This window comes from Heterodontus francisci, chromosome 4 (genome assembly GCF_036365525.1).
Source record: "Heterodontus francisci isolate sHetFra1 chromosome 4, sHetFra1.hap1, whole genome shotgun sequence".
NCBI lineage: Eukaryota > Metazoa > Chordata > Chondrichthyes > Heterodontiformes > Heterodontidae > Heterodontus > Heterodontus francisci.
This window is the reverse complement of record NC_090374.1, coordinates 49,839,031-49,861,027: the sequence shown is the minus strand read 5'-3', so window position 1 is coordinate 49,861,027 and position 21,997 is coordinate 49,839,031. Positions and strand designations below refer to the sequence as shown.

The 21,997-nt window shown below is 41.2% G+C and overlaps 1 protein-coding gene across 3 annotated transcripts in view; it reads left to right on the top strand.

The window, feature by feature from the left end:
* Positions 1–21,997, top strand: part of iqgap2 (IQ motif containing GTPase activating protein 2) — a 416,923-nt gene that overhangs the window by 392,361 nt on the left and 2,565 nt on the right. For all 3 annotated transcript variants that reach the window (XM_068029497.1, XM_068029496.1, XM_068029498.1), the window contains 5 exons: positions 11,338–11,425; positions 15,364–15,576; positions 16,018–16,178; positions 16,326–16,469; positions 18,343–18,451. In XM_068029497.1, coding sequence (XP_067885598.1) covers positions 11,338–11,425; positions 15,364–15,576; positions 16,018–16,178; positions 16,326–16,469; positions 18,343–18,451 — 715 coding nt within the window. The remainder of the gene's footprint in view (positions 1–11,337; positions 11,426–15,363; positions 15,577–16,017; positions 16,179–16,325; positions 16,470–18,342; positions 18,452–21,997) is intronic.

Sequence of the window (21,997 nt, the reverse complement as noted above, 5' to 3'; positions counted from 1 at the left end):
GAGATAGTGGAAGGGCTTGCCATAATCCCATAATCTTCCAATCTTCCCTAGATATAAGGGAGGTACCAAAGGATTGGAAAGTGGCAAATGTGGCACCCTTATTCAAGAAAGGACATTCGTAGTAACTACAGGCCAGTCAGTTCCATATCAGTCATAGATCAGGTTTTAGAAACAATAATCGGGGGAAAAATCAGCAGGCACTTGAAGAGGTTTGAGTTAATTAGGGAGAGCCAGCAGATATTTGTAAAAGACAGATAGTGTTTGACTAATTTGAATTTTTTGATGAGGTAACAGAAGTTGATGAAGGGAAAGCAATGAATCATGTCCATATAGATTTTAAGAAAGTATTTGACAAAGAACCGCATAAAAGGCTGATTAACAAAATTGAGGCTCCTGGAATAGGAGGGTCAGTGTCAGCTTGGACTTTTAAAAAGTTGGCTTAAGTACAGAAAACAGCGAGTCGTGGTTGTTTTTCAGACTGAAGGATGGTATTCCCCAAGGATCAGTGCTAGGACCACTGTTTATATATAATGACTGTGTATTGGAATACAGAGCAAATTTTTAAAATTTGCCGATGATCCCAAACATGGAGATGTGGCGAACGGTGAGGATAATACCAATTGACTGTAACAAGACATAAATAGGCTAGTGTTACGACCAAGGCGGGAATAATGCACTGTCAATTCAGTCCCATTACTCCACAGGTCACAGCATATTATTAAAGTTTCCCACCTACTGGAAATTAGCCAAATTAAACACATTATTAACCCCCAGAATAAAATACACCAAACTAGGTATCTTTAAACAACAACAAATTAATTATTTATTAATAAACTAAATCTTAAACAATACTGAGATAAATCTATGTATGAAAAGACTTTATAACTTCTTATTCCTCCTAACCCTCATGCACACACACATACATTCAAAAACCAATGGTTCACCAGTTCTATATTGATTGTTTCAAATTAGAGCTGTTTCTTCAGAATAATAAAACAACTGGGTTGTAAATTGTGGTGGGTTACATTCCCGATTTGGTGAGGTGTGCCAGAGTCGAACAGTCAGATGCCATTCGAAGTCTCCAGATGAGCTTGAACAGTCTGTAATGGATAGGCGTTCACGGTACTTCAGCTGCAGTAGGCGTCACACATATCTTTCAACAAGGAGTATAACAACAGGTCTGTTTAGATATTGAATAGCGATCTATCAGTAGAAACTTTACTGAGTTTCCAGAACTCCCAGAAATACGAAAGGCAACAGAAAGTCAATCCTGAGGCAGCGTCTTCTTAGAGACTGGAAGCAAAAAAGGAGTTTGCTACCTCCAATAATGCAAATTTTTCTTTCCAGGGGTCTTTTCCTCTTTGGCCTACAGGCTGTGTTTCGCCTAATGTAGATTTTCTGCTGAGAGTGAGACATTTTCTTCCTTCCTTCAGGAGAGCACACTTTGCTGGTCTGCCAGTTCAAACCAGTTCTAGCCAGTATTTACACACAGTCAAATTGATACAATATAGCATGTGATCTCTCGCTGCTGCTTTGGAAACAGGCTTGCAGCTCACACACCGTTCCCAGAGAATATAAAAACTGCTCTCAGCCTTAAAAGCACACAGACCCACTTTAGTTTATAAACAGAGAAAAAAAATCACTTCCATGACGCTAGCAGAATGGGCAGACAGGTGGAAGATGGAATTTAATACTAATACAGGGAAGTGTGAGGTGATGGTTTTTGATGGTCAGGATAGGGAGAGGCAATATAAACCTAATGGCACATTTCTAAAGAATGTGCAGGGACAGAGGGACCTGAGGGTTCATGTGCATAGCTCTTTAAGGTGGCAGGACATATTGACAGAGTAATTTTGCAAAGCATATGGGATCCTGGGCTTCATAAATAGAGGCATTGAGTACAAAAGCAGGGTAGTTATGCTGAATCTTTATAAAGCCACAACTAGAGTATTGCATCTAGTTCTGGTCGCCACACTTTAGGAAGGATGTGAGGGTCCTTTAGAGTCTGCAGCGGAGATGTACCAGAATGGTTCCAGGGATGAGGGATTTTAGCTACAAGTTTGGGTTGGAGAAGCTGGGATTGTTCTCCTTGGAGCAAAGGAGATTGAGGGGAGATTTGATCGAGTTGTGCAAGATTCTGACAGGTTTGAGTAGGGTAGACAAAGAAAAGCTGTTCCTATTAGCTGATGGTACAAGGACTAGGAGGCACAGATTTAAGGTTTTGGGCAAGAGATGCAGGGGAATGTGAGGAAGAAGCTTTTTATAAGTGAGTGGTAATTACCTGGAACTCACTGCCCAGGAGTGTGGTGGAAGTGGAGACGATGAATGATTTCCAAAAGAAATTGGATGGGCACTTGAGGGAAATAAATTTGCAGGGCTTTGGGGATAGAGCCTGGGGAATGGGACTGACTTGATTGCTCCACAGAGAGCTGGCATGGACTCGATGGGCCGAATGGTTGCCTTCTGAGCCACAATGACTCTAATGTGTTGCATTTAAACTCCTCGCCCTCATCTTCAGATCTTCCTACAACCTCACTTCCCCCTAATTCTTCCAGTTATATATCCTTCCCCACATCCTTCCAATTTCTGACTAATGTTTGGTGAATCCTCCAATTTTGGTGCGAAAGCATTGAACCACCTGGACCCCAATGTCTGGTGCTTTCTCTGTAAATCCTGCTGCCACTCTACTTATTCCACCTTTTAAAAAAAAAAAAATACTCTAACCCCATCTATTTAACCAATTTTCAATTACTGTTTTTAAACTCTTGTTTAAGAAGTATTTGTTACTTTTACCAATATATATTCTACCTGGCCCACCCCGCCACCTCCCACATAATATGTCTTGGGACATTTTCTACATTAAGGTTCTATAAAGAGCAGGTTTCTGTTGCTGTCTGGCTCTATTCACTTAAGTGTTGCATTCAACTAAAGCGTTCCATGTTTTATTAACCCTCTGTTTAAAAAGAAAAAATAAATTCTTTTCACCCCAACCACCCCCGCCCCCATTTTTATAATCTTGAGCAGCTGCTTGCTGCAGTTAATAACACTCCTACCTCAGAGTCAGAAGGTTGTGACTTCAAGCTACCCTCCAGAAATTGAGAAATATAATCTGGGCTGGCACTGAAGTAGTGCTGCTTTGCCACAGGGTAGCATTTCTCAGATGAGAAGTTAAACTGAAGCCCGAAATTGCTTGTGAAAGGTCAAGTGCCGTCTTTGAAGATTGACAGTGAGCGTTCCTGGCTGACATTTCTCTCTCAACCAGCACCACCAAAATAAAATTAACAGGTCATTGAATGCATTTCCTGTTTGTAAGATATTGTGGTCCAGAAATTGGCCACATGTTCACCTGCATAACAGTGACTACATTTTAAAAGTAGTTCAATGGATGTAAAGAACTTTGGTATATCCTCCGTGTATGATAAGACCTATATAAATGCACGTTTGTTCTTTCTATGCCCCCTTGTTGGCAACGAGTGAAAACAATCTTTCATTATTTACCAGGTTTTAAAAAAAACTTTTATTTTGCAACCCTTTATTAGATTCCCTTGCACCAAATTTTCTCTGTTCCAGAGAAAAGTCCCTTTTTTAAAACTTTTTTTTTATCACCTTTCTTTTGCACTGACTGCTGTACCTTTTTTCTTTGATCTCAATAGTATTGGATACAACGGGGTAATTTTTAACTCCCAAAAACAGGTGAGTTTGTGTTGGGTGGGAAGGTAATTTTTTTTTTAAGTTTCAAACCCGAACCCAAAATCCAACTTCTGGTTTTATTGGAGGTGGGACGGGAAGGCAGGAGACCAACTTGCTCTCAGGATTTAGGTCCCTCATTTAGATATTTTAATGAGGCTGTATGCCTCAGATTTTTTTTTTCTGTTCCAGATTTTATGCTGGCTGGCTGGGTTTCCTGGGCCTCGGGAAACATGGCCGCTGAAGGGAGGCGAGGACTGTTGGATGGAACAGCTATATGTCGTTCCAGCACTGCAAATGGGCCAGTAGGAGCAGGAGCGCTTCCTCCCAGCCCCACAAGCCACCTTTATGTCTCCCCACCAATTAGACCACCGTTCCCACTCTCCTGTGATATCCTCCACGTCGCCCTTATGATTTGTATTAAATTCTGCAGGACCTGAGGGACCACCAAACTGCAACCCCACCACCACCACCACCCCTCACCCCCCCCCCCCCCCCCACCCCCAAACTCCGTCTGCTTCCCCTTAAATATCAGGGCTCATATATCACTGCGGTATCTTAATCTCAAAACTTTATCAGTTCCAAATTCGTGGCCAGAGAACAAATTGCTTTATTTTAGCAGGTCAAAATTAGTGGCAAATTTTAATTCTGATGAAAAGGTGAGATGATCTGTTTAAACCTGACATATCATCTTATTGTTAATCTCAATAATCTGAATCTGAATGTAGCCCCCAAGTGTACGTTTTCTTTTCTATGTTGGCTCTCCTTTGAATTTTTTGCATCGTTGTACTTTGTCCCTGGAGTCCAGTTTCAGGATTTTTGTGTGTGTGTGTGTGCGCTCCTATCCTGCACATTCTCTACAACACTGTCACAGGCAACTCATTGATTTGAGACTGGGAAAATGACTCTTGGTCTTTTATCATTATTCAACCACAAAAAAAATGCCAATCCCAAAAAAGTCCAGGCTGCCTGGCACAGCATGGTACTTTCATATGAATCTTCCATATGAATTTTCCACATGAAAATGAATCTCATGTACTGACCAATAAAAGGAACTAATTCCATAAGGTCAAGGAAAATATACATTTCCTGTCTTTTTTTTTAAAGCAGCTGCAGAAATGATTATTTGCCTTTATAAAATGAAGTTCCAGTTTATTACTGATTTCACTACTCTATCTTTCTTTGCAAGTGACATAAAATCTCTTCAATGAATATCATAGGGGTTATTCTAAAAGATGCATACTGAGGTTGAGTTCAGCATCTGGTGGAAGCAATATGTTTTTGATTCGCATCACAGAAACCCTCAGTCTGTCTCTCCTGAAACTCGAGCTAGTCAATTTGAACCAGAATAGCCTAGTTTTTCCAGAATTAAAACTGTGATGAAAGTACAGGAAAATAAACAGTTGCATTAATGCTGAACAAACGTTATGGCTTACAGTGGCAACTTCCTGAGGAGGGTAGAATCAGTACATAAAATCTGCAGTGTCAGATTTACTGTTTCTGTATTAAAACCATATTGTGCAGCATTTATATTAGAATTGCTTTGAAAAGAGGTTTAGTGGTTCTGCTGCTTTATCCTCATGAAGAATGGATTCAACATTTCAGAAGGTTTAGAAATAATTGTAATGCAATTATTTAAAAAAACTTTTTGATTTGGCAAATCTTAGGAGATGAAATATAAAACACACTGCTGAAGAAGAACAATTCAGAGTGTCCAGGCTCTCAATATTAGCCTGCCATTTCTCTTTTCAAGCGCATATATAATGTGTGTATTGTGTGTGTATGCACATACTTGTCCACTCTGTTTGATAGCGTCAGGGTATTTGACCCCTGAAGCAACTGGATTCTATCCTCACTTTACATTGACACAAGATCATTTTCCATTGGATAGTGATCAGGAGTGGGAACCTGTGCTAATTTTTTCCCCCCTTTTTGTGCAGGGTGGTGTTAAGGTCCATTGAAGTACCTCTACAAAGTCCTGGTGGAAATCGCCAGGATTCATTGTGGTAAACAACCCAGATTTTGCATTGTGTCAGCAGCTGTTTGCTACTAGATGTTTTAGTAGCAGTGTGAAACATGTTTAGATTGGACAAGAATGACCCAATACATGAAAAACTGTTTTGTATATTTTGGAAAAGCCTAAAGATGTATTCAATACTATTTTCCTTCAAGAGTTTTTCTCGTGCAAATGTTAGATAAATGTTTGTTTTTTAATGCTTTCCAGAAGCAAGCGTTTTTACAACACGGTCAACATTTCACCTCATGAGGTGAACCAGAACAGATGGTAATTTTTTGTTCCCAGTTGCTCAGTGCAGATATTGAAAATGAGTTTCTATTTTTAAAGTTCAAACCAGTTACAGCTGAAGGCTGGTGTGTAACCTGTATCTGCTAGACAAATTATCTCACTTGTAGCACTGATTTGTATATGAGTCAGCATGACCTAGCTTCAGAAAAGCATATCTTTAAAGAACATGCTATGTGCTTATAATATTAAATGCTTTCCAGCTGTGGTGCTTAGCACAGTTGTACAACTCCATAAGCTTGCAACTGCAGTTTTTCCACGTAGGCGCACCAAGCTGTAGCCTGTATTTTGTGAATGTGTGCTTTTTGTTAAATTTGGGTAAAATTTGGCAGGTACCTGAGCTTTGTGGAACTGGAGTTTCCAGCACTCCAAAAAAGAAATACTTAGAAGATGAAGGAATAGCAAGAAGAGACTGAAGGGAAGGATGTAACCAAAACGTTTATCACTGTGAATGTAATGGGCTGTTCTGTTTTATTTCCTATATTTCCTCTTTTGCTGAAGTACCATGGTGATAGCACTCTAGTATTTTGCGCAGAAGAATTTTTCTGCCCGTTTTCTACCAATCCTCTCCTGTAGGTGTAAACTTCTTGTTAATTGTGGCTTCAGACACCTAATACCTCACTGTTCATATGTGAGCCTCTACAATGAGAGTCCGTGTTGAACCAGAGGGAACATCCCAGTTGAACCCAATTCTGTCAATTCCCATTGTCCATTTACTAACAAATACTTGTCATGTATTTCTCAGAGTGCTGTGGCTCCAATCCTATTGGGGTCATGACTGTCTGGTAGGAAACAATTTTGGAAGCTCAATACTATTCAGGACAAAATCCAGTTGCTACTGCTGATGCTGATCATGATAACAGTACTCTCCACCAGAGTCTACAGTACTGTCTACAGTATGCACAGCAGCAACTCCCTAACCTTACTTAAAAGCACCTCCCAGAAGACCAGCAAAACCAGCACCTCCAAGTCACACATGATCCTAACTTGCACATATACTTCTATTCCTTCATTATTGCTGGGTCAAAATCCTGTAATTCTGAAAATTGTGGAAGTTCCCTCACCAAAAGGACCACCGTGATTTTAGGAAAAGATCCCAACCAGCTCAGGGAACCAGGGTTGGAAATCCAGAGATGTTTCTTTTTATCTAGATCTGTAATTTTTCACACTCATCTTTTCCTATGCTTAATTTTGCCTTCAATAATATTCACTATTAACAATTCATTACTGGACAATTCAAAAAATTTGCAAGTGTGGGATGTATGCCCATTATCCTCCCATTCGTTCTGACTATTGTACTGTTGTATACAATATAATCCTTAATACTGTCTAGTTTTCATTCAGTTTGCCTTTGAAGGTCACAGAGAAATCCCAAAATTGGCTTTTTTGTAGTTATTACCTATTGTTATTCATACCCCACTGAGTAATAAATTATTAAATATATTACTGGATACCATAGCATAGGTTGCATGTCATAAGCAAACCTTATGATATCTTAATTCCTACTGTTCTTTTCAAAGCAGCAAGACATTGTGAGGAGTACATTCTAAATATTTTTCCTTTCCTGCGATCTTTTTAGTGAAGTAACTATTTAAAATATTTTGCCTGGAGCCAGAGTGTTCAGTTTACAGCATATTTTCCAAACCAGTGATGCTGATCTCTGTTTATTTAAGAAGGTGTATCCTATGAGTATGTAAATGGAGAGTTTGCAGTTATAAGAATCAATGTGAAATGATGGGCCATACAGAGCTGAAAACTAACACTATCAGTTCAAATATGTACTACCAGGTAAATTAATTTTAAGGATTTTTAAAGCATTATATTGATAATGTAGTATTCAATATAAAAATTAGTCTGCCTCCTCAAAATGTCTGTGAAGCTGTTCATGTCCAATAAAAGCTTGCTTCTACTGATACCAGAAAGGTTAGAATTTGTCTTCAGCGATAATGGGGCAATAATGTATCGGCATTCCATTTTACACTCCGTCCCACTTTCCTGTCTCTTGAAATTAATCGTTCAAGACAAATTTCAAGTCGAGAGAAAAGTATATGATGGAGACCTGTCAGGATGATAAATGAACTGTTTAATTTATGCTTTAATTCAAAGCATGATGCAAATATGCATTTCCAAACGTCAGACAGATGAATTCTGATGGCAAGGAAGTGGGCCTGTATACATGGCTTCTGGTTTTTATGCCAGTCTTAATGAGTGTTTACGCTTGCTTTTTTTGTTGTTCCTGGTTGGAGAGAGCAACCTTTTGTGTCACGCTTTACGATGGCATCTGGTATCTTTAGATGTGATGAATGTACAGGATTGATATTTGCTTTCTTGGAATGGAACAACTTAACCCAAAGGCAAATTCATATACCTGCTTTATTCACTGCAGGTCTCACATTTTATACTTAGAAATGCAGTCAGTGGGAGGAATACCACAGGCTTATAGTCAGTTATAATATAAAAATGCCTTTACTTTTATTTTCCCAATGGATCATTATCAGACTTGATTATTTTTATAGGGGTACATTCCAAATACGTTTTCTTTTGAAAAATTTCCAAGAATACATTTCGGACCTTTTCACTGGTACAAAGTTTGCCCTTTCCTGCGAAATGCTGAGATATAAATTCTAAAAAAAGGCTTTTACATGCAACATGCCATTTCATTTTCCAACACTGAGATAAAGAGGAAGCTTTTATTGAACGAGCTGTAATTTCACGAAATCTTGCTGCGTCATAAATACCATTCTCTGTATTTGCACCGATTGAAGCAGTGAAGCTTGACTACATTTTGCAAGAGTAACAAATTTCACTCTGGCTATCTTTGAAAGATGATGTTGCTGAGAAACTATCTGTCTTATGAGGTGTGTTCCTTTAAATTGTTTGTTAGTAAACGGATTTGTCAATTAGATACTTCCCAGCTCAAATTTCTTTGACCATTCATTTCTAAGAAAGTTTATTTAGCTTTCATCATGCAACTAATATTCTGTGAAGGAAATCGAAACTAGTTTGCATGATGCCCTTGTTCTGGAGAGAGTCTTGCATGGGATTTTGCGGGAGGAGGTGAGAGGTGCACAGATTTGGACAGAATTTTACTGTGGGTAAGAGGACATTACATGTAACAAGTCTATATTTGTAAGAGTTTGAGGGGGGAAGATACCTCAATATAAGACTTGAGAATACCAGAGGCATTCATATGTGCAAGTGTATATCACTCAGTGAATGATGCTCTTTAGGGGATCGAGGGGAGGAATTTTATGCTCTCCTCTGTGGCAGCTTTGGAGGCAGGGAGAGCATAAAATTGGGTAGGATGGTGGTGCGGGAGGACCCCACCACCTTCCCGTCTCCGCCAAAATTAAGTCCGGGATGGGGAGGCATGTGAAAGGTCGTCCCACTCTGCCGCTAATTGAGGCTCTTAACAGCGCAATTTCTTTCTTTCTTTCTTTTGGGCCTCCTTATCTCGAGAGACAATGGATACGCGCCTGGAGGTGGTCAGTGGTTTGTGAAGCAGCGCCTGGAGTGGCTATAAAGGCCAATTCTGGAGTGACAGGCTCTTCCACAGGTGCTGCAGAGAAATTTGTTTGTCGGGGCTGTTGCACAGTTGGCTCTCCCCTTGCGCCTCTGTCTTTTTTTTCCTGCCAACTACTAAGTCTCTTCGACTCGCCACAATTTAGCCCTGTCTTTATGGCTGCCCGCCAGCTCTGGCGAATGCTGGCAACTGACTCCCACGACTTGTGATCAGTGTCACACGATTTCATGTCTTATTCTCAAGTCTTATATTGAGGTACCTTCCCCCCTCAATTAATGACCAAATAAGGGCCTCATTCCCGCCACTGCAATTAGCTGTGCAGCGGGCGGCCCTGTCACCGTACAGGAAGCATGGCACGAAAAACTGTGCGGGCTGCTTCCCAACTTTCGGTGGGGGGGAGGAGGTGGTCCTCATTTAAAAGGCAGTTAGTGCCTTAACGAGGGACCTGGCATTGAGAAGGGGGATCCTACTGAGAGCCACCTCCTGCCCTTGATACTGACCTCCCTACACCCCCCTCCTGCCCTGACCTACCTGTGGCCTGGGCTTTGGGTAGGTGCTCCACTGGCAGCAGCCACCACCTCTGGGATGGCACTGCTCAGTTGTAGAGCTGCAAGTGTCTGACTGGCCGGCAGCTGTCAGAGGGCGGGACTTCTGTCGTCACAGTCCTTGATCCTGTGGAAGGCCCACCGCTGTCTACTTCAGTGCCTAATTGGCACTAGATTCAGCAGGCCTCCCCCAGAAGAGAAAATGCAGGGTTCTTGGAGTCGCTTTTTCAGAACGTTGAGACCCCTGTCACCTGGATGAAATCCCAGCCTGGATATATAAAGTTTAGTAGTTTGTGAAATTAAAGCAGTTACTAGGCTAGTGAACAAATTCTACCTGTAAGAATCCTTCCTCGCTTCTGGTGTGTTTTGGTTGAGCACTGGAATATTCTTCTAATGGGCCTTTCTGATAGCAGTATTGCATAATATCAGTTCAACAAACAAAAGCACTGAAAATGCCAGCTGTTCCAAGTGCATAATACTACCTTACCTGTTATGGGAAAAATGGAGGGTTCCCATCAGAATACTTGAAAAACACAAGAACAAGAATGACTGATGTTGTGATGAAAGGTCACAGGCCTGAAACGCTAACACTGCTTCTCTCTCCACAGATGCTGCCCGACCTGCTGAGTATTTCCAGCACTTACTGGTTTTATTTCAGATTTCCAGCAACTGCAGTATTTTGCTTCTATTTTAGGATAAAAATCCAAAAGCTTCATAATATTTAAATGAGGGAACCCCACCGCCATTAAAACCAGAAGTGGGCAGGTTCGGGTTTGAAATTTTTCAAATTTTAACTTACCATCCATTTTGGGGGGTTAAATTACTCCCATGGAGGCTGGAAGGAAACTGTTGATTACCAGCAACAAGCCACCATATAATAGTTAATAGTCAAGGGACCTGTATCCATACCGGTTTGCACTGCAGTTAAGTGCAGTGCAACACAGCTGTTATTTTTCCAGGGAGAGTGTTATTGCTTTGGTTTGCTTATCCATTAACTGGTTAATTAAACTGTATGGTTTAAGGCTGTAATTGTCACAGTCATTCTAGTTCAGAGAAGATCATGCAATGTAACTAGTACGTTAACTGGGGTTTTTTGTTCAATACCTGTTACGAATTATCTAGATACAGCGCAGGTGAAGCCATTATTCTGGCTTAAGGCAAATGATCTGAGACACCAATCAAAGAAGAATATATAGAGTAAAATCCCAAATATATGACTGTAAAAACTAGAAAGACATATCTTGACCCACTGAGAACAAAATAATTTTTGTTTTTAAAAGGACCAAACAGTTGATTGTGGACGTGATCAGAACTCAGCCTGGAGAAACATTGACTGAAATCTTGGACACACCAGCCTCCTTGCAACAGGTAATTCTATTTGTATTCTTCAAACATCAACATTAATTCTGCAGTGAAAATCAGTAGGATAGTACCCAGAACTCCAGTCAGCGATTTTAAAAAAAATTGTAGCTTTGTACATGGGACAGACTGCTACAATCAGGACAGTATTTGATGAAACTGAACCTGATGTAATTGGACGAGATGTGACAAGGCTGTCGACTGTCACCATTGCTCTTTAACATCTATGCAGAAGCTGTGATAAAAGAAGCAGTAGGTGCAAACAGAAAAGTATCAAAGTAGGAGGTCAGCTGGTGTAGTGAGATTTGCAGGCGACCAGGCACTAGTGGCTCGCACAACAGAAGATCTATAGATACTAATGGATAGAATGAATGAAGTGATGAAAGCTTACAGAATGAAAATTAATGTAAAAAAAGACAAAAGTTATAAAAATTGGAAGAAATAATGGTGAGAAAGCAGAGGTCAACAGCTGGAACAGGATTCAATATTTAAGTACCCTTGGGGCGCATCTTGTTAGAAGATGGTTGCTGCCAAAAAGAATCGGAGCTAGAATATCAATGGCAAAGAACACATTCTCCAAACATGAAGAATTGCTCAGTATAGGAATGATTGGAGATCTTAAGAATTATCAAGACTGTGATTTGGAGTGTCTTATTCTACAGTGTTGAAATGTGGGCCGGGATTTTTCCCTCGGTGGACGGGAGCTGTCGGTGGCGAACCCACTTCCGCCTGGCCTGGGGATCTGACCCGCATTTTGTGGTTCCCCAACCTTTAATTGTTCTGAGGTGGGACTTTCACCCACTTGAGGCAGGAAGTTCCGCCTAATGGAGCTGCCAGCCAATCAGTGGGCTGGAAACTCTTAAGCCCAGCAGCACCACTGGGAGCAGTGGCCACTGCTGGGACTGCAGCCCAGCTTCAAGAAGATGATGTCAGGGAGCCCCAGAACCAAGGTGAGGCAAGGGTGGTCGATAGGGGAAATGGGCGTGTTGTGTGTTGAGGAGGTTGGGGCAGCGGGGGCGGCCCTCCGTCGGGCACAGGGTGCCTGATCATGAGGGCCCCCCCACTCCCCAAAAACCCCAGGCCATCAGAGCCGTCTGCTTTTGACAGGCGGCTTTTCTCTGACCTGCACCGCCTACTTGCCAAGGGTACAATCCCCGTGGTGGGGGACGTTAACTGGCCACTTAAGGGCCTTGATTGGCCTGGCACAGGTGGGCTGTTTCTCACCATCGCCCTGTGTAAAGTGGAGGTGGGAGCAGATTGGAAAGGGCCCCTCAAGCCTCGCACTCCATTTCTCCCAGCTACCTTCTCGCTCTTTGAGGGGGCGTAAAATTCCAGCCGTGAATCTTGAGAAGAGTGGACATCCAAAGACTGGAGAGTTGTGAAATGTGGTTGTGGAGAAGGATGGAGTGGGTCACTTGGAGAGATCACGAGCAATGACGATGGTGGAAGAGAGATCATTTAGTAAATATCAAGAAAAGGCAACATGGTTGGATTGGCCATATTCTAAAGCATGATAATTTTCTGAAGGAGATGATTGAAGGAAGATTTAGAAGGATGTAAACCAAGGGAGAGAAAGAAAATGATGTTAGACAACTTGAAATTGAAAACGGGAGGCTCCTAGGAGCAACTGAAGAGAAAAGTGCAAGACCACGAGGCATGGAGAAATGAGCAGAGGACCTGTCCTTGAGTAGATCATTGTAACAACCCAGGACTAAAATGTCAGGGATGTTAATTCACTGTTAAAGAGGTTTGAGACTTTTTGATTGTGGGAGTTGGACCTCAGTTCAACTCCTAAGTGCCTTCAAAGACAAGCAATTGAAACTCCTTTGGGGAGGCCACTTGATCTGTTTTAAGTTTGCTCTGGCTGGAATATAACTGTAACCTGATGCCAAGTCAACCATGGACCCCCAAGGATGGCGTTGGAGGAATTATTATATATTTAAGATTGTACCATCAATTTTCACAATTTTATGTCTGCCTGGAATTCGATGAACAGATTGTACATTTCAACGTCTCATGGACGATATAAACTCCTGGGATGAATGAATAGATAGATAGAGAAATTGAATAATGACAGCATGGCATTTGGCATTGTCCTGGGTGAAACAAAACTGGAAGCAAGTGCTGGAGCTGTGCTGGTAGAGACTCTGACTATATTCACTGCTGTCAGGAGTATAATGTAGCTTTGAAAAAGCAGGCAAATTACTGATATCATTGTGCGTCAATGGGTGCTGTTCCCTCTGTCCTTGTTTAATTTCTGTAAATACATCTAGTTCACTAATTTGAAATCTGAGCCCAACTCAAGTGTGGTGCTTTAAAAATACTGCCAGGGGCTTTTTTCTGCAATATTGCACCAGCGGAAGTGAGGCAGAAGGATGCATCTGCTAATCCCAGCTGTAGTTTAGACCCAGGGGCAATATCACATGGAGGCGAGCAGAGATTCCCTGGCTTCCACCAAGGAGACATGCCAGTCTGGAAGTGGAAACATTGCAGCAGGCCTTGGGGAAATGGAGGCAGCTGGCATGCACTATCTGTGCAATTTTTTCTGCCTTTAAATATTCTTAGCTTGCAAAAGCCACTCAATTTGACCCAAGGCTTCCTCAAACAACATCTGGATGCCAGGGTCTAGCAACAACCCCACCATCCAAGAGTGGAACTGCACTACTGGCTGGAACCATTACCTTCATTAGCCAGTGATTTGCACTTGCCTGCCCACAGGCAGCAGCAGGATGGCCATCTACAACAAAGGGGAGATGGAGACGTGAGCAACATCTTCTGAAGCAGAATGGGGAAAATAGAGCACAGCAACCACTAGAAGGATACGCTTAAGGGACTCCTAAAGGGCATGAGGTCTCTACAGCAGTAAACGATCACAGGGATGCAGTTTCTGGTTCATGAGGTGGACAAGAGGCTTCTCTATTGGAAGTGCAGCAAGATGGTTGCATTTACAATGTTGTTGCCACATGTTTTACATAATTATAAGAGATGCCCATCTCCTAACAACCGTAAGTGTAAGTTAATGTAGGTGTTTTTACGTTTGTTGTATGTTTGCTCCATCTGGTATTATCCAATTATAGTTGGTGCTATTGTGCTAAGGGACAATTCTCCAACATGGTTAGTTACAATAACTTACTTCTGCCACAATCTCCAGTTTGAGGTAACAGACTGTTGAATTAGTTAATAAACAGGATTATTTTGGCCTCACTAGCTTTGTAATTTTCCTTTCTGGCTTCTGTGTTTCTTTCCATTAGTGTTCAAGGCACATTTAAAATGGACATCTGTGGAAGTCATAATGAACTGGAAGTAATGTTGAAAACCTTTAAAAACAGGAGCATAATAAATGTAGTACACATTACTTCTTAGAATTGCATGCCTGCAGTTTGTCTTCAGTTTAATGTGGGATGTTTGTTGAATTGCTTGTACTTCAAAAACAACAAGCTAGATGGTATCTCTGTAGTGATGTAGTTATAAAGGAATGTGGTGTAAGACTGGTATCCATGGTAACTTTGAGAATTCTAAATCTGAAATTGTTGATTTAACTCGAGCTTTTTTCAATTTGCTCTAGTGGAAAAATGATCATTTGCAGCGAATAAGAAAGCTAAATATATTCAATGTGGTATTTATCTCTGCTGTGGTTGTGTATCAGAAAAACAACTGGAGATTGTTTCTGTGCTGAGTTAATGTAAACGCATGGGAGGGGAAAGGACCAATATAAATTACACACTTTTTATTTGGCACATGAACAAGGGTTTGAGAGGCATGCCAAATTTATTACATTTAAGTGATTCTGATTGTAATTTGAGAGGGAAAAGTATCATCAGTGTGGTTTTAAATTATGTTTCACTGATAGATTAGCTTCACTGGAGATTTTAAGAGAATAGCAGTGTACATGCCTGTTCTTAAGTATTTTACTGTCAGTTGATTTAATTCTTTATACAATTTATTAGGAAGCCAATCACTTGAAGGTGGTTGAAAAGCGTGCTCTGCTGGATTCCAAAGTTCCTGATAAAATGAAACCCAGTCAGTCTGTCCTGGAGGATGGGCAACTACCAATTGAACAGAAAAAAAGGAAAATCCAGAGGAACCTTAGAACACTGGAACAGGCTGGCCTGGTCTCATCAACAAATACATACCAGGAGCTAATAAATGATATTGCAAAGGTATACAGAAGAGAAGCTTGGTATTTAATTGGGATTTTCTTGTGAAGAGAATGTGTCACTTCAATCTGAAATGTCAGATATATTGTCCCTTTGGAATATTATAAAGGCAAAACTGTATTGTCTAACTGAGAATAGCTTAATATAGTAATGACATTCGGTAAATCTTAAGCTGCTTTCAATCTCGTCATTCTGGGTGTCTGGACATTGACCCAAAATACGGAGCCCAAGGTTTTCTGAAAATTGTGCAGGATTGCTTTAGATCAGATTGCAGGTCATTGTTTGAAACTGCCACGCTCTCATTTTAGTCAAAAGACCCCACTGCCCACCAATAGAGCCATATTTGAAAATGCCCTGCAGTCCTGCAATGATATTTACATTAAAGTAGGAGCTCTTTTAAAGAAGAGAAATCCACATCAACTGCAAGGACCTTTTGTGTTTCAGGACATTCGGAACCAGAGAAGGTATCGACAGCGTCGCAAGGCTGAACTCGTGAAATTGCAGCAGACATTGAGTGCACTTAATTCAAAGGCCAAATTTTATGAAGAACAGAATAATTATTACAATACATATATTAAAACCTGCCTGGACAACTTAACAAGAAAGTAGGCAAATTATATGGCTCAATTCAGTAAACTGTATTAATGTAGTTCAGTAAATCACATTAGCTTAACATTCAAACAGTCTTCAGTTGCTACTTTGTGAATCTCTAAGATGGCCAGATAATGAAGGATTTTCTTGGTGAATTTCAGAAATGCCCGACGATCAATAAAAGTAGATGGAAAAGGAGAAGAAAAGGGTAACAAAAAAATGAAACAGTCAACTTTGCGTTACACAGCAGCTCGACTACATGAGAAAGGTGTTATTCTGGAAATCGAAGGACTTCAATCCAATCAGTGAGCAACAATAACTTTATTGAAAAGCATATTAAATCATTAGCTTGCTGTGAAATATTACAGTATTGTGCTATCTTATTGTCTAGATCTCTGCATGTTTACCAGCAACTCAGTACAATTAGGAACTATGAGCAATGCTCAATAATTTAATTACTTCTCAGTACAGCTTCCACTTGTCTGGAGATGAATACTTTCATCTCATCAGCTTCACTTTGAAATTGTATACTTCTAAAGGATGAAGGACATCATCAGAAGCAATTATAACAAGTGCAGAAAAAGAATTGATATTCTGTTAACTGAAAACACTGTTATATGAATGAGTCCTGCTGAGGGTTTCAGTTCTGCATTCCATCAGTCTACAATCCGTTGCAAATGGTTTAGAGAAGTACATCTCCATCTCCCTGATGTATTCATATATCACTCAGTCATAGTGGGTGTTGTGGTTAGTGACTAATGTGACCATCTGTACAACAGATCAAATAAGTGAATGTTTGTTTATATCCAGGAAGTTGTCATATTGAGTGCACATACTTGCTTGGTGCAGCTTGTCTTAGTCAGAAGTCATTTGGGAGCAATGCCGTGGGCCACATTTAGCACGTTGATGTTTCCTCTCTTCAGAGTGCTCTCATACACAAACTCAAGGGAAAGCTGTGTTTATAAATGAGGACTGGTGTGATAAACTAACTCTCAAATAAAATGCAATTGTTACTTTAAAGTTACTGTTTTTATATAAAATGCTCTATTTCCCTTCCACTCATTACTTTAGTTCAAATTTGGGAAACAAAAGCAGAGTGGAACGGCTGTGAGGCTTTAATTTAAAATGTTACCCATAAATGTCTATAATAAATAGCTTTGGTGTTTAACAGCAAAAAGGAAAAATCCTAAATTCTTAAAGTGTAGAAGGGAGACATTCGGCCTATCGTGCCTCTGCTGGCTCATTGAAAGCTATTCAGTTAAACACTCCCCCAGTTCTTCCTCTGTGCAGATTTTCCTTTAAGTATTTATCCAATTCCCTTTTGAAAGTTTCTATTGAATCTGCTTCCACCACCTTTTTTGGCAGTGCATTCCAGATTATAACTCCTAAGTTTAAAAAAAAATTGTCCTCATTGGTTCTTTTGTCAATTTTCTTAGATCTGTAGCCTGATTATTGACCCACTTGCCAGTGGAAACAGTTTCTCCTTATTTACTGTATCGCAACCCCTCATAATTTTGAATACCTCCATTTAAAGCTCCCTTTTACCACCTCTGCTATTACGGAGAACAATCTCAGCTTCTTTAGTCACTCCTCATCCCAATACCATTCTGGTAAATCACCTTTGCTCCCTCTCCAAGCCCTTTGTAAAGTTCATGTGATTTTCACAGAAACCATAGAGATTTTGTAAGTTCAAAGATGAATGCCTGGAATTCGCTGCCCATGAGGGTGGTGGAAGTAGAAAAAATCAATGATTTCAAAAGGAAATTGGATGGACATTTGAAGGAAACCAACTTGTAGGGCTCCAGAGATCAAGCAGGAGAGTGGGACTGACTGGATTGCTCTGCAGAGAGACAGCAAGGACTCAATGGGCTGAATGGCCTCCTTCCATGCTATATATGACTCTATGACTTCCTTCATGGAATAGAATCATAGAGTTTTCTTTGAATGCCATGCTAATTCTGGCAATACTGTTAAAATGCTAACATCTCCTCTTCATTTTGAAATGTTCCTGATAGTTATTGGATTTATTTGACCTCCCAGTTTTGCTTTTCTTTTGGCAGTTCTGATGAAAGGTCACAGACCTGAAACGTTAACTCTGTTTCTCTCTCCACAGATGTTACCTGAGCGGCTGAGTATTTCCAGCACTTTCTGTTTTTATTTCTTCTTTTCTTTTGTTAGGTTTAAGAATGTCCTCTTCGATATCACACCAAGTGAGGAAGTGGGTGACTTTGAAGTCAAGGCCAAGTTCATGGGCGTAGAGATGGAAAAAGTACAACTTCATTTTCAGGTAGAGAATAGAGATGTTGGGTTTAATGCAGTTTCGCGTATAATTTAGGTTATAAATTGAAGCTTCCAGAAAGTCTGAGAATCTCTGGATTGAATAATAATTGTATTAGAGTTTTAATTTTGGACTTTTTGGTTTTCAGAAGGGGACAGTATCATAGTGGTGATTTTAATGGACTAGCAATCCAGAGTCCCAGACTAATCCTCCATAGTTCAAATCTCACCATGGCAGCTGGGGAAATTTAAATTTAACAAATGAAGATTAGCATTTAATTCTAGATTTATTAATAATCATGAAACTACTGTCGTAAAAACCCATCTCATTCAGTAATGTCCTACAGGGGAGGAAATCGGCTGTACTTATCCCGTCTGGTCCAGACCCGCAGAAATCTGATTAACCTCCCTCTGAAATGGCTAGAAATGCTCACAAGAAATATTGTGGAGATGTTTGCTCAGCTTTTTAAGATTCAAAGATCGGGAAAGCAGGGGTATGGGCTCAGACTTGAAATTTGATACCCGAGCAATGATGGTTAAGGATTAAGAACCTGTGTATTGTAATACAGCTACTGTAACTTTTAAAATCCTACTTAATTAGACCTGCAGAAAAGAAATCAAAGGCACAGGGTCTTTTGTTTCATAACACTGGTGGGGGTTGGGATCGCAACTGTGTCACAGTGCCACTTTCATGGATTTCCACTTCCTGCTTTCCCATGGGAAGTACCATTCTCCCACTCAGCTGCTCCACTCGCATAATGATGGAGATGGGGGAGGGGCACAGGAAAGGAATGGTTTAGGAGAGTGCTGGGAAATATTAAGCATTTCTATGGAAACTCACTTGCCACTTAAACATTACTTTCTTACGAAAATTTGCTGTACTACTCAAATAGCAATAGCAGAGGGGAAGCAGTGCGTAGTGGTATTGTCACTGGACTAGTAATCGAGAGACCCAGGGTATTGCGCTGGGACATGGATTCGAATCCCACCACAGCAGAAGGTGGAATTTGAATTCAATTAATAAATTTGGAATTAAAAGCTAGATTAATGATAGCCATGAAACCATTGTCGATTGTTGTAAAACCCATCTAGTTCACTAATGTCCTTTAGGGAAGGAAATCTGCTGCCCTTACCTGGTCTGGCCTACATGTGACTCCAGACCTACAGCAATGTAGTTGACTCTTACATGCCCTCTGAAATGGCCTAGCAAGCCACTCAGTTGTAGCTAACCGCTGTGAAGTCAATAAAAAAGAATGAAACCGGACGGACCACCCGGCATAGACCTAGGCACCAGAAACGACAACGGCAAACCCAGCCCTGTCAGCCAAACTGCGTAAGCAGGATGTGATAGACAGAGCTAAGCAATCCAATAACCAACGGATCAGATCTAAACTCTGCAGCCTTGCCACATTCAGCTGTGAATGGTGGTGGATAATTAAACAACCAACTGGAAGAGTTGGCTCCACAAATATCCCCATTCTCAATGATGGGGGAGCCCAGCACATCAGTGCAAAAGACGAGGCTAAAGCATTTGCAACAATCTTCAGCTAGAAGTTGTTGATCCATCTCGGCCTCCTCCTGAAGTCCCCAGCATCACAGATGCCAGACTTCAGTCAATTCAATTCACTCCACGTGATATCAAGAAACGACTGAAGGCACTAGATACTGCAAAGGCTATGGGCATCCCGGCAATAGTACTGAAGACCTGTGCTCCAGATCTAGCCAAGCTCTTCCAGTACAGCTACGACACTGGCATCTACCCGGCAATGTGGAAAATTGCCCAGGTGTGTCCTGTACACAAATAGCAGGACAAATCCAACCCGGCCAATCACCGCACCATCAGTCCACTCTCAATCATCAGTAAAGTGTTGGAAGGTGTCAAGGGTGCAGTCACTCACATTTGACCAGGTATGGCATCAAGGAGCCCGAGCAAAACTGAAATCTAGGGCATCGGGGGCGGGGGGGAAACTCTCCGCTGTTTGGAATCATACCTAGCGCAAAGGAAGATGGTTGTGGTTGTTGGAGGTCAACCATCTGAGCTGCAGGACATCACTGCAGGAGTTCCTCAGGATAGTGCCCTAGGCCCAACCATCTTCAGCTGCTTCATCAATGACCTTCCTTCAGCCATAAGATCAGAAGTGGGATGTTCGCTGATGATTGCACAATGTTCAGCACCATTCGTGACTCCTCAGATACTGAAGCAGTCCGTGTAGAAAAGCAGCAAGACCTAGACAACTTCCAGGCTTGGGCTGATAAGTTACTTGGGCAAGTAACATTTGCGCCACACAAGTGCCAGGCAATGACCATCTCCAACAAGAGAGAATCAAAGCATCTCCCCTTGACATTCATTGGTATTACCATTGCAGAATTCCCCCACTATCAACATCCTAGGGGCTACCATTGATCAGAAACTGAACTGGAGTAGCCATATAAATACAGTAGCTATAAGAGCAGGTCAGAGGCTGGGAATCCTGTGGCGAGTAACTCATCTCCTTACTCCCCAAAGCCTGTCCACCATTGACAAGGCACAAGTTAGGAGTGTGATGAAATACTCTCCACTTGCCTGGATGAGTGCAGCTCCAACAACAGTCAAGAAGCTCGACACCATCCAGGACAAAGCAGCCTGCTTGATTGGCACCCCATCCGCAAACATTCACTCCCTCCACCACCGGCGCACAGTGGCAGCAGTGTGTACCATCTACAAGATGCACTGCAGCAACACACCAAGGCTCCTTAGACAGCACCTTCCAAATCTGCGCCCTCTACCAACTAGAAAGAGAAGGGCAACAAATGCATGGGAACACCACCACCTGCAAGTTCCCTTCCAAGTCTCTCACCATGCTGACTTGAAACTATATCGCCATTCCTTCACTGTTGCTGGGTCAAAATCCTGGAACTCCCTTCCTGACAGCACTGTGGGTGTACCTATCTCACATGGACTGCAGTGGTTCAAGAAGGCAGCTCACCACCACCTTCTCAAGGGCAATTAGGGATGGGCAATAAATGCTGGCCTAGCTGGTGACGCCCACATCCCATGAACGAATAAAAAAAAAGCTGCTGTAAAACCTGGCTGTTTATTGTGCATAATATACCATGGATAATATGTGGTTTGCATAGCCATACTCTGAACTTTTTTAAATACAATTGTGTGGAGGCAAAGGTCTCTTTTGATGCATGCCATTCACTTGAGGTAATTTTCATACGTGGAAGTAGATTATTTATCCAGCTTGGTCTTTTATTCCTTCTAATCTTTCTAATGTAATACATCCTTGGAGCGAAAGTCATTAAATAAATGAGGATTTCTTCTTCCATTTAAATCCTGAATGTTTTTCTTTCAGTCCACAAACCAAATAATTCCAGATTATTGCCATGCTTTTTTCTTTTTAAACAGATAAATCTTATTCTTGCCAGATTTTTGGCGAGTTCGCTCTCTCTCGCTCTCTATTGCTTTCCTGTAATGTTTTAACCATAATGATTGTAATGGGATATTGGTAATTCATTGTTCAAATTAGAGCTGGCACAAGCTGCAACTAAACTTCAATTGCCAATCCGGCTT